Raw genomic sequence first — 12,147 nt, forward strand, 5'->3', positions numbered from 1 at the left:
ACCTGTTGTATTCAGCATTTCACGGTAAGGTCTACTACACCTGTTGTATTCAGCATTTCACTGTAAGGTCTACTACACCTGTTATATTCAGCATTTCACTGTGAGGTCTACTACACCTGTTATATTCAGCATTTCACTGTGAGGTCTACTACACCTGTTGTATTCGGCCACGTGACAAAATAAACTTAGATTTTATTTTATTTGATTAGTCTTACAAAACACCAAACCAAGAGGTATTTTCTCTGGTCTGATTGACAGGTTGTTTGAGCTCCTTCAAAGTGACAGGATCCTCTGGAGGAACTGTCATCATCTACTGTCATTATTCCACAGAAGACAGAAGTCATGACAAATTGTTCTGCTTGGGTCGGTATAGCTATAGTTTGAGATGTATGTTTATATTTATAGTTGGAGTTGTAAGGATCAAATCAGAACTGGATTGAAGAACACCTGGCAGCACAGTGGTAGATTCTCTCTGTATGACAACACTGGAGGAAACTACTTCAAGGTGATCATCAGACAACTGACCAGACAAGATGAAGGGACCTACTGGTGTGGAGTGAACAAACCTACTGCACCTGACAGTTATACCAAGGTAGAGCTGGATGTCGAGAAGGGTGAGAGACTTTTACTTTAACTTTATAAAATGAATTTAGCTACAAATGTTATTACATGATCAGTACCACTAGTCAATGAAGTCAGTCTATAGTACTAGACTAAGGTTGTGGTGTGGGTTCCTGTTGACAGATGACTGCTGTGTGAAGTCAGTCTATAGTATTAGACTAAGGTTGTGATGTGTGTTCCTATTGACAGATGACTGCTGTGAGAAGTCAGTCTATAGTACTAGACTAAGGTTGTGATGTGTGTTCCTATTGACAGATGACTGCTGTGAGAAGTCAGTCTATAGTACTAGACTAAGGTTGTGATGTGTGTTGAGAAGTCAGTCACAGAGACGGCCTTTCTGGAAGGAGAAGCTAACATCAGATGCAACTATCCAGAGGACCATGAGGACGACATCAAGTATTTCTGCAAGGAAAGCAATGACTTCAAGACTTGTGTTTATATGGTTGCTGCTCACCAGACATCTGCAGAAGCTGGTCGATTCTCTCTGTCTGACAACAGAACAGAGAGATTCTCCACAGTGACCATCAGTGACCTGACTGAAGATGATACTGGGACCTACTGGTGTGGAGTAGAAACCAGCAGGACAGAACAACGTTACAGTACACTGATCACACAGGTGAAGCTGCTTGTTATAAGTGAGTTTAAACTTCTTCTTTCTCTTTAACATGTGAACATAAACACAGTCATATCTATTTGATAAAAGTAGTTTAATTTAAATGATCATTGCATGACATTTTTAATGTCATTCACGTTTAATGTGTTTCATCCATTCCATTCCATCCATTCCATTCCATCCGTTCCATCCGTTCCATCCATTCCATCCGTTCCATCCATTCCATTCCATCCATTCCATTCCATCCATTCCATTCCATCCATTCCATTCCGTTCCATCCATTCCGTTCCATCCATTCCATTCCATTCCATCCATTCCGTTCCATCCATTCCATCCATTCCATTCCATTCCATCCATTCCATTCCATCCATTCCGTTCCATCCATTCCATTCCATCCATTCCATTCCATCCATTCCATTCCATCCATTCCATTCCGTTCCATCCATTCCGTTCCATCCATTCCATTCCATCCATTCCGTTCCATCCATTCCATTCCATTCCATTCCATCCATTCCATTCCATCCATTCCGTTCCATCCATTCCATTCTATCCATTCCATTCCATCCATTCCATTCCATCCATTCCATTCCATCCATTCCATTCCTGCCAGTCCTCCTACATCTATGTTCACCAGCCTCCTCTGCTCCCCACGCTGTACACCTGCAGTAACTGTTACATACTGTCTGTCCATGTTATATAGCATTATGTTATATCAGTATATTAGTTATAACTACATAATGTTATGTCTGACAATGAAAATACTGTACTTTTAAACTAGCATCACATCTAGAACCGTGTGAAATATGCTGTTATTAATTGTCAACAACCAGTTTAGTGAAATGTATCATTGAACTAAACATCTTATCAGTAGTAGTTGTTCAGTGGTTGAAAGCAGGCAGTCAGTGTGTTAGTGGAGGCTGGGTGTGTCTGTGTGTTTGTAGTGAAAAGACACTGGACCAGAACACTGTAACTTCCTCTGTAATGTCTGTGTTTCTATATCTGTCTCAGTATCAATAAGCAGTCAGGTGTTCAAGATATAAAACCCCAAGTTTCAGTGTAAATGTCATCATTAACCCTGCAGTTGTCATGTGAAAGAGAGAGAGAGAGAGAGAGAGAGAGAGAGAGAGATGGAGTGGGGTGAAAGAGAGACAGAGAGAGAGAGAGAGAGAGAGAGAGATGGAGTGGGGTGAAAGAGAGAGAGAGAGAGATGGAGGGGGTGAAAGAGAGATAGAGAGATATATTGTGAGCTAAAGGACAACTAACACACCTCAACAGGAACAAGAGAAACCACCCTAAATATCTCTGTCCCTGTGACTCTCTCCCTCCACCTCTCCCTCCTCACCTTCTTAAAACATTTTCATACTTGTGTCCATTGTTTTCAGTGAAACCAACCAACACCACAACAACAACAACAACAGCACCACCAGACCCACCCACAACCACCTTCCTCTCATCATCACCACCATCATCATCATCACTCAACGGATCTGGTAAATACACTTTTACATATTCAGATGCCCAAGTCTCACTTTGGTTAGTGGTAGACATGTCTGTATGTAGTGTTATGATATGAGGGTAGGTTAGTGTTATGATATGAGGGTAGGTTAGTGTTATGATATGAGGGTAGGTTAGTGGTATGATATGAGGGTAGGTTAGTGGTATGATATGAGGGTAGGTTAGTGGTATGATATGAGGGTAGGTTAGTGGTAGACATGTCTGTATGTAGTGTTATGATATGAGGGTAGGTTAGTGTTATGATATGAGGGTAGGTTAGTGGTATGATATGAGGGTAGGTTAGTGTTATGATATGAGGGTAGGTTAGTGTTATGATACGAGGGTAGGTTAGGTTAGTGTTATGATACGAGGGTAGGTTAGGTTAGTGTTATGATACGAGGGTAGGTTAGGTTAGTGTTATGATATGATATGAGGGTAGGTTAGTGTTAGTGTTATGATATGATACGAGGGTAGGTTAGGTTAGTGTTATGATATGATACGAGGGTAGGTTAGGTTAGTGTTATGATATGAGGGTAGGTTAGGTTAGTGTTATGATATGAGGGTAGTTTAGTGTTAGGAATGTCTGTCTGTAGTGTTATGATATGAGGGTAGGTTAGTGTTATGATATGAGGGTAGGTTAGTGTTATGATATGAGGGTAGGTTAGTGGTAGACATGTCTGTATGTAGTGTTATGATATGAGGGTAGGTTAGTGTTATGATATGACGGTAGGTTAGTGTTATGATATGAGGGTAGGTTAGTGTTATGATATGAGGGTAGGTTAGTGTTATGATATGAGGGTAGGTTAGTGGTATGATATGAGGGTAGGTTAGTGGTATGATATGAGGGTAGGTTGGTGGTAGACATGTCAGTATGTGGTGTTATGATATGAGGGTAGGTTAGTGTTATGATATGAGGGTAAGGTTAGTGGTATGATATGAGGGTAGGTTAGTGTTATGATATGAGGGTAGGTTAGTGTTATGATATGAGGGTAGGTTAGTGTTATGATATGAGGGTAGGTTAGTGTTATGATATGAGGGTAGGTTAGTGTTATGATATGAGGGTACGGTTAGTGTTATGATATGAGGGGTAGGTTAGTGGTAGACATGTCTGTATGTAGTGGTATGATATGAGGGGTAGGTTAGTGCAACAGCAGGTTTGTATAACCAGTTTGTGTTTGTGCGTGTGTGTGTGTGTGTGTGTGTATGTGTGTGTGTGTTCCAGGTACCTCAGTGGTCATCATGGTGTCTGTTAGTCTGGTAGTGTTACTGCTGCTGATCAGCCTGATTATCGTCTACAGATGGAAATACAACAAGGACACAGGTGAGAAACACACACACACACACACACACACACACACACACACATACACACACACACACACACACACACACAGGTCTATAAAATTAGAGTATGTTTTCCTTTTTTACAATCTATCAGTTTCCTTTCAGATAAATTAATTAGCATAATATCCACATCCACATTTGTCCCTGGTTGAGAAATAGAGAATGAATCGTCCCTGAGGAGTGTCTGACACCTGCCTGGTTCCGGGGGAAGCTCTCTCTCTCTCTCTGTCTCTCTCTCTGTATCTGTGTCTCTCTGTCTCTCTCTCTCTCTCTCTTCCTGTCTCTCTCTCTCTGTATCTGTGTCTCTCTCTCTCTCTCTCTGAGTGATGTGTGTGTGTTGTGTTCCACAGGATCTGTCTCTTCAACACACAGAGTGAGTCCAGACACAGTAAACAATGAAGGGGTCAGTATATGTTCAAATCAGGTCAGTGTCTGTATTATAATGATAATGTTTTGACTGAGTGATGTCATTGAGTGTGTTTTATTTATCATACTATTGTCCTCTCTTCCTCTACTCCCCTCTCTCATTCATTCTCTCTCTCTCTCTCTCTCTCATTCATTCTCTCTCTCTCTCTCTCTCTCTCTCTCTCTCTCTCTCTCTCTCTCTCTCTCTCTCTCTCTCTCTCTCTCTCTCTCTCTCTCTCTCTCTCTCATTCCTCTCTCTCTCATTCATTCTCTCTCTCTCATTCATTCTCTCTCTCTCTCTCTCCTCTCTCTGCTCTCTCTCCTCTCTCTCTCTCATTCATTCATTCTCTCTCTCTCTCTCTCATTCATTCTCTCTCTCTCTCTCTCTCTCTCTCTCTCTCTCTCTCTCTCTCTCTCTCTCTCTCTCTCTCTCTCTCTCTCTCTCATTCTCTCTCTCTCTCTCTCTCTCTCTCTCTCTCTCATCATTCTCTCTCTCTCTCTCTCTTCTCTCTCTCTCTCTCTCTCTCTCTCTCTCTCTTCCTCATTCATTCTCTCTCATTCATTCTCTCTCATTCATTCTCTCTCTCTCTCTCTCCCTCTCTCATTCATTCTCTCTCTCTCTCTCTCTCTTCTCTCTCTCTCTCTCTCTCTCTCTCTCTCTCTCTCTCTCTCTCTCTCATTCATTCTCTCTCTCTCTCATTCTCTCTCTCTCTCTCTCTCTCTCTCTCTCTCTCTCTCTCTCTCTCATTCATTCTCTCTCTCTCTCTCTCTCTCTCTCTCTCTCTCTCTCTCTATCGTCGGAGTGCATGCTGGGAGTGCATGCTGGGAGTGAGTCGTCAAGCAGGGGTGATTTCACTCTATCGGGTTTTTGTATGTATATATATATATATATTGATTAGTTTAGTTGTTTTAAGGGTATCTTGTTTAAACTATCACTAAGCACGTATAGGGGTGGTGGGATCTTTGAGGTTGGTTTTTCGCGAGGGCACAACCAGCGGGTGGGGCTGGTTGCTATGGCCACTCGCGGAAATGGAGAGTTTGAAAAACTTAGTCGGAGGCATGGAGTAAAGATTCCTGCTGCGACAGGGTGTTCAGTGGAAGAATGTAGCTTGGCTGTGGGTGCTATCATTGGGTATGATAGCATCAAATCAGCCTCAAGGATGAATAGCGCTGTAGTGATATTCTTAGATTCAATTGAAAAGGTGAATAAAATAGTTGAGAGGGGTGTTGTGTTGCGGGAGACACAGACGCCGGGTATTTCCGCTTATGAATCTGCGAAGAAAGTCATGCTTTCTAACGTGCCACCATTTGTTAGAGATGAAGTGTTAGAGCGAGAGTTATCGCGCCATGGTCAAATAGTATCTACAATAAAGAAGGTTCTTTTTGGATGCAAATCTCCGTTGTTGAAACATGTCGTGTCTCATAGGAGACAAGTGCATATGATTTTAAAAAAGGAAGGAGATGAACTGAATTTAGCGTTTAGCTTTAAGATTGATGGATTTGATTATGTCTTCTATGCATCTACTGAATCAATGAAATGCTTTGGATGTGGAAGAGAGGGGCATTTGGTGCGTAGTTGTCCCGAAAATGAGCGCGCTGAGCCTGGTAGTAGTTTTAGTGCGAGTGCAACTAACGCACCCACCGCGAGGGAATGAACATAATAAGGGTACAGGAGAGAGAGAAGGTGGGCAGATGTGGTTGGAAAAGCAGGAGAGGAAGGCAGTGTGGATACGGGGGCAATTGTGGTAGATCAGAACAAAGAGGGAGGGGAAACCGTAGGTGAGATTGCGACTGCTGTCGCTGAGGTGGTGTTGGAAAATGAAATTGGAAGTCAAGAGGAGATTGAAATAATGGAAAAGGAAGCGGATGTTTTCAAAATACCAAGGAGTAAAAGGAAGAATTTAAGGGGTGGTGAAGGGTCTAATTCTAAGAGAAAGGTAGAGTTTGATAAATCAATTGAAGATGAACAAGGTGTAGAGATGGTGGGAGTATTCTTCTGGGGAGGATAGTGAGAGTGAGTCGTCTGACGCTTCACAACAATATAGTGAGATAAATGGGTGGAAGGGAGGTATGGGATCGAGAGGATACGTCAATTTTTGAAGTTGACAAAAGGGAAGAAATTATGCAGGATTACAATGTAACTGATTTTTCCCTGAACGTGAATTGTTATTGAATACACAAAGTTCTTGATGTCAAAAATGACAGGGGGGAGTTGAAAAGCCCTGAAATTGCTAGACTCAAGAAAGTGGTCACAAGAGTGATAAGTGATGTAATTCTAAGAAAATGAAAGAGTTCAGTTGCAGTCTTACTTCTGTAAAGAGATGTGTGTGCTGGATCTTCCTCTGTATATTTTTTTTATCCATGAGCAGTTTTAAGATTTCGTTCTTAAACGTAACATATAACGGAGCAAGAAGAATGTTAAAAAAAGAGCCATGGTGTAATGAGGTTAAGTTATGGGAAAGGGAAGTTACATAATTTTTTCTACAAGAAACCCATAGGAATTTGGAAAATGAAGTTATGTTGGCAACAGGAGTGGGGGGGGACATGGTGTGTAAGTCATAAAAACTCAAAAAGTGGGGTGTGGTTATCTTGGTTCTCAAAAGGGTTTTTGCCATTGTCATATGAGGTTGAAGAGGTAGTTGAGGGGAGGTTATTAAAAGTTAGAGCAAGGTATGAAAACATCACTATGTGTCTGATAAATGTATATGCCCCAGTGGTGACAGTTGAGAGGGTATGTTTTTTAGAGACACTATCAAATACCATTGAGAAATGTAACAAAGAAGATTATTTGTTTATTGCTGGGGATTTTAACTGCACAGTTAGTGATTTAGATAGAAATCACCAAGAACCTCATATAACCTCAAGGATGTTTTTTAAAACGCCTCATGTAACAAATGAATTGTGTGATATTTGGCGGAGTCAACATGGAGGAACAAGGCAGTACACCTGGGCGCATGTGAGAGAGAACATCATTTCTATGGCCAGGGTTAGATAGGTTTTTATGTTTTTGAGCATCAATCTCAGGTCTGTAAATCAAGTGTGATAACTCCAGTGCGATTTTCTGATCATTGTTAATAACAGAGGTGGTGTTCATTAACGATGTAAAACCCAAAAGCGCATACTGGCATTTTAATATAACTTTATTGAGTGATGCTCACTTCAGGAAATGTTTCAGTTTTTTTTGGGAGAGGTGGAGGTCTCAAAAGGCCAGTTTTGTATCCATTCAACAGTGGTGGGATATAGGGAAAATACAGATCAACAATTTTGTAATCAATACACGAGGAATGTCACCAAAGATATCACCAATCAATGAAAGCCCTAGAGATTGAAATAGTGGAACTCATGACGTTGGTTNGAATTTTTTCACTCTATCGGGTTTTTGTATGTATATATATATATATTGATTAGTTTAGTTGTTTTAAGGGTATCTTGTTAAACTATCACTAAACACGTATAGGGGTGGTGGGATCTTTGAGGTTGGTTTTTCGCGAGGGCACAACCAGCGGTGGGGCTGGTTGCTAGGGCCACTCGCGGAAATGGAGAGTTTGAAAAACTTAGTCGGAGGCATGGAGTAAAGATTCCTGCTGCCGACAGGGTGTTCAGTGGAAGAATGTAGCTTGGCTGTGGGTGCTATCATTGGGTATGATAGCATCAAATCAGCCTCAAGGATGAATAGCGCTTGTAGTGATATTCTTAGATTCAATTGAAAAGGTGAATAAAATAGTTGAGAGGGGTGTTGTGTTGCGGGAGACACAGACGCCGGTATTTCCGCTTATGAATCCTGCGAAGAAAGTCATGCTTTCTAACGTGCCACCATTTGTTAGAGATGAAGTGTTTAGAGCGAGAGTTATCGCGCCATGGTCAAATAGTATCTACAATAAAGAAGGTTCTTTTTGGATGCAAATCTCCGTTGTTGAAACATGTCGTGTCTCATAGGAGACAAGTGCATATGATTTTAAAAAAGGAAGGAGATGAACTGAATTTAGCGTTTAGCTTTAAGATTGATGGATTTGATTATGTCTTCTATGCATCTACTGAATCAATGAAATGCTTTGGATGTGGAAGAGAGGGGCATTTGGTGCGTAGTTGTCCCGAAAATGAGCGCGCTGAGCCTGGTAGTAGTTTTAGTGCGAGTGCAACTAACGCACCACCGCGAGGGAATGAACATAATAAGGGTACAGGAGAAGAGAGAAGGGGGCAGATGTGGTTGGAAAAGCAGGAGAGGAAGGCAGTGTGGATACGGGGGCAATTGTGGTAGATCAGAACAAAGAGGGAGGGGAAACCGTAGGTGAGATTGCGACTGCTGTCGCTGAGGTGGTGTTGGAAAATGAAATTGGAAGTCAAGAGGAGATTGAAATAATGGAAAGGAAGCGGATGTTTTCAAAATACCCAAGGAGTAAAAGGAAGAATTTAAGGGGTGGTGAAGGGTCTAATTCTAAGAGAAAGGTAGAGTTTGATAAATCAATTGAAGATGAACAAGGTGTAGAGATGGTGGAGTATTCTTCTGGGGAGGATAGTGAGAGTGAGTCGTCTGACGCTTCACAACAATATAGTGAGATAAATGGGGTGGAAGGGAGGTATGGATCGAGAGGAACGTCAATTTTGAAGTTGACAAAAGGGAAGAAATATATGCAGGATTACAATGTAACTGATTTTTCCCTGAACGTGAATTGTTTTATTGAAGTCAGCAAAGTTTCTGATGTCAAAAATTACAGGGGGAAGTTTTGAAAAGCCCTGAAATTGCTAGACTCAGAAAGTGGTCACAAGAGTGATAAAGTGATGTAAATTCTAAAGAAAATGAAAGAGTTCAGTTGCAGTCTTACTCTGTAAAGAGATTGGTGGCTGGATCTTCCTCTGTATATTTTTTTATCCATGAGCAGTTTTAAGATTTCTTCTTTAAACGTAAATGGGGCAAGAGATGTTAAAAAAAAGAGCCATGGTGTATGAGTTAATTAGGGGAAAGGGAAGTGACATAATTTTTCTACAAGAAACGCATAGTAATTTGGAAAAATGAAGTTATGTGGCAACAGGAGTGGGGGGGGGACAGTGGTGTGTAGTCATAAAAACTCAAAAAGTGGGGTGTGGTTATCTTGTTCTCAAAAGGTTTTTGCCATTGTCATATGAGGTTGAAGAGGTAGTTGAGGGGAGGTTATTAAAAGTTAGAGCAAGGTATGAAAACATCACTATGTGTCTGATAAATGTATATGCCCCAGTGGTGACAGTTGAGAGGGTATGTTTTTTAGAGACACTATCAAATACCATTGAGAAATGTAACAAAGAAGATTATTTGTTTATTGCTGGGGATTTTAACTGCACAGTTAGTGATTTAGATAGAAATCACCAAGAACCTCATATAACCTCAAGGATGTTTTTAAAACGCCTCATTGTAACAAATGAATTGTGTGATATTTGGCGGAGTCAACATGGAGGAACAAGGCAGTACACCTGGGCGCATGTGAGAGAGAACATCATTTCTATGGCCAGGTTAGATAGGTTTTATGTTTTTGAGCATCAATCTCAGGTCTGTAAATCAAGTGTGATAACTCCAGTGCGATTTTCTGATCATTGTTTAATAACAGAGGTGGTGTTCATTAACGATGTAAAACCCAAAAAGCGCATACTGCATTTTAATATAACTTTATTGAGTGATGCTCACTTCAGGAAATGTTTCAGTTTTTTTGGGAGAGGTGGAGGTCTCAAAAGGCCAGTTTTGTATCCATTCAACAGTGGTGGGATATAGGGAAAATACAGATTCAACAATTTTGTAATCAATACACGAGGAATGTCACCAAAGATATCACCAGATCAATGAAAGCCCTAGAGATTGAAATAGTGGAACTCATGACGTTGGTTGAGACCACAGGAGATCGAGGCCATACTCAGGCCCTCAAGAGGAGGAAAAACTGCATTGGCAGACCTGCTGGGTATCAGAGCACAGGGGGCACTGGTGAGAAGTAAATTTCAGGGAATATCTGAAATGGATGCCTCATCCAAATTTTTCTTTGGTTTAGAGAAAAAGAATGGACAAAGAAAAATATTCATTGTCTCAAATCAGCTGTTGGACAAAGAGCTCACTAGCCCTAGTGAAATTAGAAAGAGGGCAGTAGAGTTCTATGCTGAGCTCTACAAGTGTGAGTACAAAGAGGACAAAACAGTGACACAGCAGTTCTTTGGATGGGCTCCCAAAGGTGGCTGCAGAAGCCTCAGGTTGAGCTTGAGCAACCATTGTCTTTGCAGGATTATACACTGCATTAAAAGGCATGGAAAATGGAAGGGCACCAGGGCATTGATGGGCTTCCCGTGACTTTTTTAAGTCTTTTTGGGCTATGTTGGGAGAGAATTGGTTAGAAGTAGCTAATGATAGTTTAACCGGAGGGTACTACCCAATAAGCTGCAGAAGGGCTGTCCTCACCTACTGCCCCAAAAGGGTGAACCGAGGAGGTGAAGAACTGGAGGCCGGTGGCTTTATTGTGCACTGATTATAAGATATTGTCAAAAAGCTTTGTCCAACAGGCTGAGGGAGGTGATGGGGCAAATCATAACATACGGATCAGTCCTACTGTGTTCCTGGCAGGCAGATAGGGGATAACATTTCTTCTGATTCGTGATTTTTGGACGTCTCTAGGGCTATTGGGTTGGATGCTGGTCTAATTTCAATTGATCAGGAAAAGGCATTTGACCGAGTTGAACATCAATATTTATGGCACACGTTTGAGGCGTTTGGGTTCAGCTCTGGTTTTATTGCCATGATAAAGGTGATATATGGTGACATTGAAAGTGTATTGAAAGTTAACGGTGGTTTGAGTGCTCCTTTTAAGTGTGTAGAGGTATTAGGCAGGGATGTTCTATGTCAGGGATGTTATATGCCATTGCTATAGAGCCACTACTAAATAGCATTAGAAGTCGCATTGCAGGGGTGTGCCTTTCAGAGGATTGTTCCTCCTATTCGTCTCTCAGCCTATGCTGATGATGTAGTTGTGCTAGTGAAAAATCAAGCGGAGGTGGATAGCTTGGGTCTAATGGTTGATCGTTTTAGGGGAATATCCTCTGCAAAGGTAAATTGGGAAAAGAGTTGTGCGTTACAGATTGGAGAATGGTCTGGAGGGATCATGGCTTTGCCAGGGGGCTAGAATGGTGTAAGGGAGGTTTTAAGTATCTTGGAGTATACCTAGGTGATGAGGGGACTATGGAAAAAAATTGGAGTGGGGTGGTTGAAATGGTGGAAGGGAGGATGAGGAGATGGCGTTGGTTATTATCTCGTATGTCATATAGGGGGCGCACTATTATAGTTAACAATGTGATTGCATCTGCACTGTGGCATCGGTTGTCAGTTTTAGAACCACCATCTGGCCTTCTGGCTAAGATACAGGCAATTATTGTGGATTTCTTTTGGGATAAATATCACTGGGTTCCACAAAGTGTTTTGTATTTGTCAAAAGAAGAGGGGGGACAGGTCTTGTACATCTTGCTAGTAGGGCTGCTGCTTTCCGGTTTCAGTTTATTCAAAGGTTACTTTATGGACCGGAAAATGTGGTGTGGAGAGGGGTGGCAGGTCTTATATTACAACGGGTTGGAGGATTAGGTTTAAAGAAGGCTTTATTTCTGGTTGATAGTAGCCAGATTTCTAGGGGAGGGAGTACCTCCGTTTTACAGAGGACTTCTCAGAGTGT

General features: G+C 41.5%; 1 protein-coding gene across 2 annotated transcripts in view; it reads left to right on the top strand.

Annotated features, from left to right (window-relative positions):
• The first annotated feature begins 246 nt into the window (after window positions 1–246).
• The window catches only part of LOC116359004 (CMRF35-like molecule 7), a 14,915-nt gene continuing 3,014 nt past the window's right edge, over window positions 247–12,147 (top strand). The window contains exons 1-5 of one of the 2 annotated variants that reach the window (XM_031811604.1): window positions 247–614; window positions 877–1,256; window positions 2,617–2,724; window positions 3,951–4,049; window positions 4,423–4,496. In XM_031811604.1, the coding sequence (XP_031667464.1) occupies window positions 923–1,256; window positions 2,617–2,724; window positions 3,951–4,049; window positions 4,423–4,496 (615 nt within the window). In that variant the 5' untranslated portion in view covers window positions 247–614; window positions 877–922. The remainder of the gene's footprint in view (window positions 615–876; window positions 1,257–2,616; window positions 2,725–3,950; window positions 4,050–4,422; window positions 4,497–12,147) is intronic. The other variant, XM_031811605.1, reaches the window with a different exon arrangement.

Source organism: Oncorhynchus kisutch, unplaced genomic scaffold (assembly GCF_002021735.2).
Source record: "Oncorhynchus kisutch isolate 150728-3 unplaced genomic scaffold, Okis_V2 Okis01b-Okis20b_hom, whole genome shotgun sequence".
NCBI lineage: Eukaryota > Metazoa > Chordata > Actinopteri > Salmoniformes > Salmonidae > Oncorhynchus > Oncorhynchus kisutch.